At 51.9% G+C, this 12448-nt stretch overlaps 1 protein-coding gene across 1 annotated transcript in view; it reads left to right on the top strand.

Annotated features, from left to right (window-relative positions):
* PPP4R4 (protein phosphatase 4 regulatory subunit 4) overlaps nucleotides 1-12448 on the top strand; it is an 88030-nt gene that overhangs the window by 51360 nt on the left and 24222 nt on the right. The window contains exons 14-15 of the mRNA XM_040333564.1: nucleotides 433-580; nucleotides 9079-9223. Of these exons, the coding sequence (XP_040189498.1) occupies nucleotides 433-580; nucleotides 9079-9223 (293 nt within the window). The remainder of the gene's footprint in view (nucleotides 1-432; nucleotides 581-9078; nucleotides 9224-12448) is intronic.

The raw sequence follows: 12448 nt of genomic DNA, 5'->3' as shown, positions 1-12448 counted from the left end.
TCCTCCTTCCTCTGCTATCTGCATGAGACTCCTCCCCCTGCCCCTCCTCCTTCCTCTGCTATCTGCATGAGTCACATCTGATGACAAGTTTTCCTGACACCAAGATTTGAAAGGTGACAGGGGAGGGAGCTCCAGCACACAGCCTGTGATTGAGAGCCTCAGCTCTGTTCCTGTGCTGTGTGAAAGAGGTGGGGGTTGTTAGGGTTGTCCCTTCCCTCCAATCAGCTCTCAGAGCTCTCCTCACTGAGCTCTGCTGAGTGTAACTCCATCTCTCCGCCCCTTTTTCTCTCAGACAAATGTTGGAAATTATGTACTTTGGCTGTAGAGAAGAGAAGAAGATAAACTGGTACAACTTATGTAGGAGGAGTGGCTTTATCTCTGTGTATCACCGGAGGCTTCACAACCCATTGAAGTATTTTCTTTCTATTCCAGAACTGGGTCAGGGGAAGAGCTACTGGAGCCGGCAGAGGTTCCTGGACACCTGTGAGAACATCATGGAGTTCTTCTCCAAATCCTTCTTCTGCAAATACTTCTTCCTGTCCGTGCTGGAGCTGAGCGCCGATCCCATCGCCAACGTCAGGTGAGAATATCGATCGTATGGAGTTCTTCTCCAAATCCTTCTTCCTGTCCGTGCTGGAGCTGAGCGCCGATCCCATCGCCAACGTCAGGTGAGAATATCGATCGTATGGAGTTCTTCTCCAAATCCTTCTTCCTGTCCGTGCTGGAGCTGAGCGCCGATCCCATCGCCAACGTCAGGTGAGAACATCGATCGTATGGAGTTCTTCTCCAAATCCTTCTTCCTGTCCGTGCTGGAGCTGAGCGCCGATCCCATCGCCAACGTCAGGTGAGAATATCGATCGTATGGAGTTCTTCTCCAAATCCTTCTTCCTGTCCGTGCTGGAGCTGAGCGCCGATCCCATCGCCAACGTCAGGTGAGAATATCGATCGTATGGAGTTCCTCTCCAAATCCTTCTTCCTGTCCGTGCTGGAGCTGAGCGCCGATCCCATCGCCAACGTCAGGTGAGAATATCGATCGTATGGACCCGACCGCCGATCTCTATCACCAGTCCATCGATCGTATGGAGTTCTTCTCCAAATCCTTCTTCTGCAAATACTTCTTCCTGTCCGTGCTGGAGCTGAGCGCCGATCCCATCGCCAACGTCAGGTAAGAATATCGATCGTATGGACCCGACCGCCGATCTCTATCACCAGTCCATCGATCGTATGGAGTTCTTCTCCAAATCCTTCTTCTGCAAATCCTTCTTCCTGTCCGTGCTGGAGCTGAGCGCCGATCCCATCGCCAACGTCAGGTGAGAATATCGATCGTATGGAGTTCTTCTCCAAATCCTTCTTCCTGTCCGTGCTGGAGCTGAGCGCCGATCCCATCGCCAACGTCAGGTGAGAATATCGATCGTATGGAGTTTCCTCTCCAAATCCTTCTTCCTGTCCGTGCTGGAGCTGAGCGCCGATCCCATCGCCAACGTCAGGTGAGAATATCGATCGTATGGACCCGACCGCCGATCTCTATCACCAGTCCATCGATCGTATGGAGTTCTTCTCCAAATCCTTCTTCTGCAAATCCTTCTTCCTGTCCGTGCTGGAGCTGAGCGCCGATCCCATCGCCAACGTCAGGTAAGAATATCGATCGTATGGACCCGACCGCCGATCTCTATCACCATTCCATCGATCGTATGGAGTTCTTCTCCAAATCCTTCTTCTGCAAATACTTCTTCCTGTCCGTGCTGGAGCTGAGCGCCGATCCCATCGCCAACGTCAGGTGAGAATATCGATCGTATGGAGTTCTTCTCCAAATCCTTCTTCCTGTCCGTGCTGGAGCTGAGCGCCGATCCCATCGCCAACGTCAGGTGAGAATATCGATCGTATGGAGTTCTTCTCCAAATCCTTCTTCCTGTCCGTGCTGGAGCTGAGCGCCGATCCCATCGCCAACGTCAGGTGAGAACATCGATCGTATGGAGTTCTTCTCCAAATCCTTCTTCCTGTCCGCGCTGGAGCTGAGCGCCGATCCCATCGCCAACGTCAGGTGAGAACATCGATCGTATGGAGTTCTTCTCCAAGTCCTTCTTCCTCTCCGTGCTGGAGCTGAGCGCCGATCCCATCGCCAACGTCAGGTGAGAACATCGATCGTATGGAGTTCTTCTCCAAATCCTTCTTCCTGTCCGTGCTGGAGCTGAGCGCCGATCCCATCGCCAACGTCAGGTGAGAATATCGATCGTATGGAGTTCTTCTCCAAGTCCTTCTTCCTCTCCGTGCTGGAGCTGAGCGCCGATCCCATCGCCAACGTCAGGTGAGAATATCGATCGTATGGACCCGACCGCCGATCTCTATCACCAGTCCATCGATCGTATGGAGATCTGCGTGCGAAAACCCGACCGCCACCGAAACCCGACCACCTGTCCCAGGAACTGACCCACAACCATCTCTATCTCCAGTCCATCCATCGGCTGCTCTACAATGTGTCACTTCACCTTCGGGAGATTTACCCCCCTTAATGACCAGGCCATTGTATGGGATTCGCCACGGCGTTACTTTAACTGACAATTGTACGGTTGTGCGACGTTGTTCCCAAATAAAATTGATGTACGTTTTCTCCTTCCCTGATGGGCACTGATGGGCACTGATGATGGGCATCACTGATAAGGAGGCAGGCATTAGTGATGGGCACAGGTTGGCATCCCTTGTGATCCTGGGCGGGCATCTTCGGGGGGCTGAATTGATAATCAATCAGCGCAGAACCCCCCTATCAGGAGAGCAGCCGATTGGCTCACCTCTGTCAGACACGAGTGAGGAAAAGCCGCTGTAACGGACATATGCATGCTGCCGGGACAGTTATAATCTCATGCAGGGAGGACTACAAGGAACTGCATGGCTTGTCACAATTGGATGTACCACATTGTATTCTGAGCTCAAAAGGGGTAAATGGACAAGTCTCTTTCATTGCTGAATGCTAATGTACCCTTTGCATAGCTAATGAACTCTCTTTTGTGTAGGTAACAGCCCCCCTGTGAGGTGTAGGCTGATGGGGATTATGTGTGAGTGATAATTGTTTTAAAGGTTAATTGAATTCTATTGTCTGATCAAGTTAAGGAGCCAAAACGGCTAGCGACTGATTGGCTCAAGGGAGTGTCATTGTTTCAAAGTGTGTGTATTGAAGTCCCCCCTGGGGGGGGGGGGAGTGTCATTTGTTTCTGTACAGTTTGTAACCAGATATAAGGAAGAAAAATGTGACATTAAAAGTCAGTCCTGCTTGACTCTGCAAACGTAGCACGTCTCGTTTCTTGGAAGGGCGTTCGATGGGATATACCGGCGGTACCTGCATATCGCAGCTTGCCAGGCAAAAGGACGTCTCCAACGGCTGAGACCCTCACACCAGTGGGTAGCCGTTACATTGGTTGGCAGCGGCGGGATGGTCCTTTTATCCAAAGAGCAAGTGCTGAATGGAGTCGCAGTACGCCAGGCTGAAAAGATCCACACTAAAAGATCTATTGGAGATTCGTGGTAGGAGCGCCAGCAACAGACCACGGAGGGAGCTGATAGCTGACCTGCTGGAGCTGGACGAAATGGATGGATCCATGGAAGGAACGGAGCCCCTTGCACCTGTCAGCAAAGAAGATGTAATTACTGGGATTGTACAGCGGAGATTATCCTTGTATCCAGAAACGTCCGTGGAACTAATCAACCAGCTGTTCCGGGAAGCAAGGGAAGAAATACAAACGAAGAGGGGACAAGAACTGGAACTGGTAAGAGCGAGACAGCCCATTACACCTGCAGTTCCTACCCCCCCACCTGCTGCTACAGGAAAGAAAATACCGTTCACTGCATTTAAAGCTTTTGTAGAAAGTGAGGAGGAAATCGATGGATATTTGGCGGATTTTGAGAGGCAGTGCTCACTACACCAGGTACCACCAGACCAATGGGTCACTATTTTGTCGGGGAAATTGTCGGGCAAAGCCAATGAAGCCTTTCGGGCTCTTGCTCCAGAGGATATTTTACAATACCAGCAAGTTAAAAAGGCGCTGCTAACCCGATATGCCGTAACGCCAGAAGCCTACCGCCGGCGCTTCCGGGAGTCCAAGAAGATGGCTGTGGACTCCCACATGGAATGGGCCAACCAGTTACAAAGGGTGGCATCCCTTTGGGTCCAAGGCCAACACCGGGGAGGAAGTATTGCAGCTGTTCCTAATGGAACATTTCTTCCAAGACCTGGCCGCAGACATACAAGACTGGGTACGAGATCGCCGTCCCGCTAACTTAAACGAGGCGGCTCGGCTAGCAGATGAGTACGCGGAGACAAGGAAAGTAAGCCAGGGTACTACACGGCTGGCTCAGAAGGTAGAACCGCGTACTCCAACCGTCACCCCACGCCCAGAGTTTCGGGCTCCAGTCCCACCACGTCCTCAGGGGCCTAGCAACTACCCCCGGGATTCGCCTAGGGTGACGTGCCATCACTGCAGCGACACGGGACATATTGCTCGTTATTGCCCTTTGAGAGCTACAAATAACAATTGGAGACGCACAACACCCAACACAGAGGTCACTCCATCACGTCCCTCTGCGGACCACTGCCTGGAGACCGAGGGGGGCCCTGAGGAATGTCTGGGAATTTGGTATGAGGCAGACCCAATACAAGCGGCCTCTCCGGATAACCGTCAGCATCACCGTCAGGAGGTACGGGTGAATGGACAAGTAGCACAAGGCCTAAGAGATTCCGGGACTACTATCACTCTGATTCAAAAACATCTGGTAAAGCCAGAGAACGTGTCCACTCGCACAGTGGCCGTCCGGGTCGCAGGGGGTGCTGTATTTCACGTACCCACCACCCGGGTGCATTTAGACTGGGGAGCCGGGTCAGGAAAGACCACAGTTGGTATCATGGACAACCTACCTGCCGAGGTGGTGCTGGGCAACGACATTGGCCCTCTGACTTCGGCTTATTTACCTACACCTGCTGCTGCTTGTCCCGTGACCACCCGCGTTGCTGGAATCAACCCGCTTGCTGCTGAGAACCGGGTAAGACTACCTTCCCCGACATGTACTGTAGATCCGGCACAATATCACAGTCTAAAATGGGAATGTGACAAGTTGGCCAGTGAGAAATCAGAGATGCAACGACACTATGTCACGTATTATGAGATGTCCCGTGGCTTGAACATTGAAATACACAAACAGGCGGAAATTGTCAAAAGATTAAATGGGATTTGCATCCAGGTGGTGCCGTATCTGTCCCAAGAGCATCAGCAACAGGTTTTGGGAGCCATTGAGAGAGCAAAGCAAGTGACTGTTCCAGAATTGAATTCCATTATTCACCGTCACCATCAGCTACCGACCTGGTAAGCCAATGGGAAGGCCGACGGACTGTCCAGGCAAACGGATCTTTTACCCTAACAGCAGACCGGACATCCCCAAGTTGATCCGAAAAGGATCAATCCGGGTCTGCCGGAGTGTTCCACAAAAGGGGAGTAGTGTAACGGACATATGCATGCTGCCGGGACAGTTATAATCTCATGCAGGGAGGACTACAAGGAACTGCATGGCTTGTCACCATTGGATGTACCACATTGTATTCTGAGCTCAAAGGGTTAATTGGACAAGTCTCTTTCACTGCTGAATGCTAATGTACCCTTTGCATAGCTAATGAACTCTCTCTTGTGTAGGTAACAGCCCCCTGTGAGGTGTATGCTGATGGGGATTATGTGTGAGTGATAATTGTTTTAAAGGTTAATTGAATTCTATTGTCTGATCAAGCTAAGGAGCCAAAACGGCTAGCGACTGATTGGCTCAAGGGAAGGTCATTCTTTCAAAGTGTGTGTATTGAAGTCCCCCCTGGGGGGGGGGGGGAGTGTCATTTGTTTCTGTACAGTTGTAACCAGATATAAGGAGGAAAAATGTGACATTAAAAGTTAGTCCTGCTTGACTCTCCAAACGTAGTCCGTCTCGTTTCTTGGAAGGGCGTTCGATGGGATATACCGGCGGTACCTGCATATCGCAGCTTGCCAGGGAAAAGGACGTCTCCAGCGGCTGAGACCCTCACACAACTTGGGTAGCCGTTACAGCCGCGATCAGCTGTGATTGGACAGACTGATCACATGGTGAGAGCCTCCCTCTGTCACCCCACCAATCACCACGCTGCGCCCCCACGGCTGTTATCCTGAATGACGCCCAGTCAGGATAAGTGAACCGCCGCCGCCCGTCATTCCGCTACAACACACCTCCCAACTTTCTGAGATGGGAACGAGGGACACCTATCAGGCATAGGACACACCCCTTGCCACGCCCCCTTAAAGGAGATTGGTTAAACGCACAAGGGCTTTTTTTTACCACAAATATTCCTTTATATCGGCTTCTGGAATTTAGAAATCAGATGAAAGGTTTATCACTTCTTGATAAATATAAAGTACATTTTATATAAAACTATAGAGATCGACATGAGGGACCAATGAGGAGGAAGGAGGGACAGATCAGGGACCGTTGGGCGCGGCGGCCATACACTGGGTGACAAGGAGCATGTCGGGGAGCCGGCCGCTGCGTCCCCCAATCCATACCACGGCCCACCAACAGCGCATGTGCACCCCCTGCAGGCAGAAGTGCAGAATCACGTGTGTGTGTGTACAGTACAGGGGAACCTCGGACTACGAGGATAATCCGCTCCAGGAGAACGCTTGTAATCCAAAGCACTCGCATATCAAAGCGAGTTTCCCCATAGAAGTCAATGGAAATGAAGATAATTTGTTCTGCATTGACTTCTATGGGATGCAATACAACATGTGGCCAGAGGTTGGGGGTGGGCGCCGGAGAGACTCATAAATACTCAGGGAACCGCTCGGCTGATCTCAGGAACACTCGGAAACACTCAGGAACTGAGTATTTCCGAGTGGCTCCGAACCGTTCCGAGTGTCATCGGCGCCCCCCCGCACCTCTGGCGAAATGTGGTACTGCACACCCCATTAGCATGAATTCTGCTTGTTTTGTGAGACGACACTCACAAAAAGATGTTGCTCGTTATTCAAAACGCTCGTTAACCGCGTTACTCGTAACCCGAGGTTCCCTGTATATGCAGCTACCGCCCCGCCCTGTACCAGCGACCCTGCTAGAGGGCGCTCAGCAAGCCATCAAAGAGAAGCTGTCACCTGTGTGAGAAGCCTCTGATGGAATCCGCTGGGGCGGTGACATCATTCAGTGATAAAGTCCAATGAGAAGACATTATGAGACGTATTTATAAACAATTTGTGTTCATCAAACGGCGTGTAAATTCATCCGTGTGACCGGAGAGAAGATCGAATGTTATTTTATAGATTCTCTACAATTCAAATGTGTGAACGCGAAAAAATACCACATCATGGCCACTAGAGGGCGCCGAGTATCATAAAAAATGTATAAATGCTCATCAGCGCCATCTAGCGCCCATAATGAGTTTGTTTTCCACATTCACACATTTTGATATGATGAGACTGGAAGAAATCTAAAACGGTATCGGCGCCTCGAAATGTCTGTCCCCCGACCCAACAATCATGGAGAACGATTGATTAGATCCGGATGTTTGATCCCGCCTTCTCTAATGTGTGTCCTCCTTCATGTCCTCCCTCCTGTCCTCTAATGTGTGTCCTCCTTCATGTCCTCCCTCCTGTCCTCTAATGTGTGTCCTCCTTCATGTCCTCCCTCCTGTCCTCTAATGTGTGTCCTCCCTCCTGTCCTCTAATGTGTGGCCTCCCTCCTGTCCTCCCTCCTGTCCTCCCTCCTGTCCTCTAATGTGTGTCCTCCTTCATGTCCTCCTTCCTGTCCTCTAATGTGTGTCCTCCTTCATGTCCTCCCTCCTGTCCTCTAATGTGTGTCCTCCTTCATGTCCTCCCTCCTGTCCTCTAATGTGTGTCCTCCCTCCTGTCCTCTAATGTGTGTCCTCTCTCCTGTCCTCTAATGTATGTCCTCCTTCCTGTCCTCCTTCCTGTCCTCTAATGTGTGTCCTCTCTCCTGTCCTCGTATGTCCTCCTTCCTGTCCTCCTTCCTGTCCTCTAATGTGTGTCCTCCCTCCTGTCTTCTAATGTGTGCCCTCCCTCCTGTCCTCTAATGTGTGTCCTCCCTCCTGTCCTCCTTACTGTCCTCCCTCCTGTCCTCTAATGTGTGTCCTCCTTCATGTCCTCCCTCCTGTCCTCTAATGTGTGTCCTCCTTCATGTCTTCTAATGTGTGCCCTCCCTCCTGTCCTCTAATGTGTGTCCTCCCTCCTGTCCTCCTTACTGTCCTCCTTCCTGTCCTCCCTCCTGTCCTCCTTCCTGTCCTCCTTCCTGTCATCTAATGTGTGTCCTCCTTTCTGTCCTCCTTCCTGTCCTCTAATGTGTGGCCTCCCTCCTGTCCTCTCTCCTGTCCTCCTTCCTGTCCTCTAATGTGTGTCCTCCCTCCTGTCCTCCTTCCTGTCCTCCTTCCTGTCCTCCCTCCTGTCCTCTAATGTGTGTCCTCCCTCCTGTCCTCCCTCCTGTCCTCCCATGTGTGTCCTCCCTCCTGTCCTCTCTCCTGTCCTCTAATGTGTGGCCTCCTTCCTGTCCTCTAATGTGTGTCCTCCCTCCTGTCCTCTCTCCTGTCCTCTAATGTGTGGCCTCCTTCCTGTCCTCTAATATGTGTCCTCCCTCCTGTCCTCCCTCCTGTCCTCTAATGTGTGGCCTCCTTCCTGTCTTCTAATGTGTGTCCTCCCTCCTGTCCTCTAATGTGTGTCCTCCCTCCTGTCCTCCTTCCTGTCCTCCTTCATGTCCTCCCTCCTGTCCTCTAATGTGTGTCCTCCTTCCTGTCCTCTAATGTGTGTCCTCCCTCCTGTCCTCTAATGTGTGTCCTCCTTCATGTCCTCCTTCCTGTCCTCTAATGTGTGGCCTCCCTCCTGTCCTCCTTCCTGTCCTCTAATGTGTGGCCTCCCTCCTGTCCTCCTTCCTGTCCTCCTTCATGTCCTCCCTCCTGTCCTCTAATGTGTGTCCTCCCTCCTGTCCTCTAATGTGTGGCCTCCCTCCTGTCCTCCTTCCTGTCCTCTAATGTGTGGCCTCCCTCCTGTCCTCTAATGTGTGGCCTCCCTCCTGCCCTAGGATGAAGGTTTGTTACATGATGCCAAAGCTGAAGTCCACCCTGAAGCTTCCGGCGGATAAACATTTGTTGCAGCAGCTGGAACTTTGCGTCCGGAAACTTCTGTGCCAGGAGAAGGACAGAGACGTCCTGACGGTGGTGAAGAGGGTGAGTGAGATCTCCGCCGCGTCTCACAATGCAGAGCGGATCTCTAATCAGAACTCCATGGAGAATCTAATGTTCAGGGGGAACGCGGGTCCGGCCACTGAATGGAATGACCAGGGGTTCTGGGAGGGGTCTATTGTTGCCACGGAGAGTCTTCTGTTGCTGGGAGGGGTCTATTGTTGCCACGGAGAGTCTTATGTTGCTGGGAGGGGTCTATTGTTGCCACGGAGAGTCTTATGTTGCTGGGAGGGGTCTATTGTTGCCACGGAGAGTCTTATGTTGCTGGGAGGAGTCTATTGTTGCCACAGAGAGTCTTATGTTGCTGGGAGGGGTCTATTGTTGCCACGGAGAGTCTTATGTTGCTGGGAGGGGTCTATTGTTGCCACGGAGAGTCTTATGTTGCTGGGAGGGGTCTATTGTTGCCACGGAGAGTCTTATGTTGCTGGGAGGGGTCTATTGTTGCCACGGAGAGTCTTATGTTGCTGGGAGGAGTCTATTGTTGCCACAGAGAGTCTTATGTTGCTGGGAGGAGTCTATTGTTGCCACGGAGAGTCTTATGTTGCTGGGAGGAGTCTATTGTTGCCACGGAGAGTCATGTTGCTGGGAGGGGTCTATTGTTGCCACGGAGAGTCTTCTGTTGCTGGGAGGGGTCTATTGTTGCCACGGAGAGTCTTATGTTGCTGGGAGGAGTCTATTGTTGCCACGGAGAGTCATGTTGCTGGGAGGGGTCTATTGTTGCCACGGAGAGTCTTCTGTTGCTGGGAGGGGTCTATTGTTGCCACGGAGAGTCTTCTGTTGCTGGGAGGAGTCTATTGTTGCCACGGAGAGTCTTATGTTGCTGGGAGGGGTCTATTGTTGCCACGGAGAGTCTTCTGTTGCTGGGAGGGGTCTATTGTTGCCACGGAGAGTCTTCTGTTGCTGGGAGGAGTCTATTGTTGCCACGGAGAGTCTTCTGTTGCTGGGAGGAGTCTATTGTTGCCACGGAGAGTCTTATGTTGCTGGGAGGGGTTTATTGTTGCCACGGAGAGTCATGTTGCTGGGAGGAGTCTATTGTTGCCACGGAGAGTCTTATGTTGCTGGGAGGAGTCTATTGTTGCCACGGAGAGTCTTCTGTTGCTGGGAGGGGTCTATTGTTGCCACGGAGAGTCTTATGTTGCTGGGAGGAGTCTATTGTTGCCACGGAGAGTCTTATGTTGCTGGGAGGGGTCTGTTGTTGCCACGGAGAGTCTTCTGTTGCTGGGAGGAGTCTATTGTTGCCACGGAGAGTCTTATGTTGCTGGGAGGGGTCTATTGTTGCCACGGAGAGTCTTATGTTGCTGGGAGGAGTCTATTGTTGCCACGGAGAGTCTTATGTTGCTGGGAGGGGTCTATTGTTGCCACGGAGAGTCTTATGTTGCTGGGAGGGGTCTGTTGTTGCCACGGAGAGTCTTATGTTGCTGGGAGGAGTCTATTGTTGCCACGGAGAGTCTTATGTTGCTGGGAGGGGTCTATTGTTGCCACGGAGAGTCTTATGTTGCTGGGAGGGGTCTATTGTTGCCACGGAGAGTCTTATGTTGCTGGGAGGGGTCTATTGTTGCCACGGAGAGTCTTCTGTTGCTGGGAGGGGTCTATTGTTGCCACGGAGAGTCTTATGTTGCTGGGAGGGGTCTATTGTTGCCACAGAGAGTCTTATGTTGCTGGGAGGAGTCTATTGTTGCCACGGAGAGTCTTATGTTGCTGGGAGGAGTCTATTGTTGCCACGGAGAGTCTTCTGTTGCTGGGAGGGGTCTATTGTTGCCACGGAGTCTTCTGTTGCTGGGAGGAGTCTATTGTTGCCACGGAGTCTTATGTTGCTGGGAGGAGTCTATTGTTGCCACAGAGAGTCTTATGTTGCTGGGAGGGGTCTATTGTTGCCACGGAGAGTCTTCTGTTGCTGGGAGGAGTCTATTGTTGCCACGGAGTCTTATGTTGCTGGGAGGAGTCTATTGTTGCCACAGAGAGTCTTATGTTGCTGGGAGGGGTCTATTGTTGCCACGGAGAGTCTTATGTTGCTGGGAGGAGTCTATTGTTGCCACGGAGAGTCTTATGTTGCTGGGAGGAGTCTATTGTTGCCACGGAGAGTCTTCTGTTGCTGGGAGGGGTCTATTGTTGCCACGGAGTCTTATGTTGCTGGGAGGAGTCTATTGTTGCCACAGAGAGTCTTATGTTGCTGGGAGGAGTCTATTGTTGCCACGGAGAGTCTTCTGTTGCTGGGAGGAGTCTATTGTTGCCACGGAGTCTTATGTTGCTGGGAGGAGTCTATTGTTGCCACAGAGAGTCTTATGTTGCTGGGAGGGGTCTATTGTTGCCACGGAGAGTCTTATGTTGCTGGGAGGGGTCTATTGTTGCCACGGAGAGTCTTATGTTGCTGGGAGGGGTCTATTGTTGCCACAGAGAGTCATGTTGCTGGGAGGGGTCTATTGTTGCCGGCTTTTCTTCTTACCAAATAACATACAAATGACTTGGCAAGCATCACAAAAGGATTTTTGATTTTGTTTTCTCCAAAAGGGACAGTACTGGAAGGTAGCTAGTGGGTGGAACCAAGGGACGGTACTGGAAGGTAGCTAGTGGGTGGAACCAAGGGACGGTACTGGAAGGTAGCTAGTGGGTGGAACCAAGGGACGGTACTGGAAGGTAGCTAGTGGGTGGAACCAAGGGACGGTACTGGAAGGTAGCTAGTGGGTGGAACCAAGGGACGGTACTGGAAGGTAGCTAGCGGGTGGAACCAAGGGACGGTACTGGAAGGTAGCTAGCGGGTGGAACCAAGGGACAGTACTGGAAGGTAGCTAGTGGGTGGAACCAAGGGACGGTACTGGAAGGTAGCTAGTGGGTGGAACCAAGGGACGGTACTAGAAGGTAGCTGGTGGGTGGAACCAAGGGACGGTACTGGAAGGTAGCTGGTGGGTGGAACCAAGGGACGGTACTGGAAGGTAGCTGGTGGGTGGAACCAAGGGATGGTACTGGAAGGTAGCTGGTGGGTGGAACCAAGGGACGGTACTGGAAGGTAGCTAGCGGGTGGAACCAAGGGACGGTACTGGAAGGTAGCTAGTGGGTGGGACCAAGGGACGGTACTGGAAGGTAGCTAGTGGGTGGAACCAAGGGACGGTACTGGAAGGTAGCTAGTGGGTGGAACCAAGGGACGGTACTGGAAGGTAGCTAGTGGGTGGAACCAAGGGACGGTACTGGAAGGTAGCTAGTGGGTGGAACCAA

Source organism: Rana temporaria, chromosome 13 (assembly GCF_905171775.1).
Source record: "Rana temporaria chromosome 13, aRanTem1.1, whole genome shotgun sequence".
NCBI lineage: Eukaryota > Metazoa > Chordata > Amphibia > Anura > Ranidae > Rana > Rana temporaria.
This window is presented reverse-complemented; position numbering and strand designations above follow the sequence as displayed.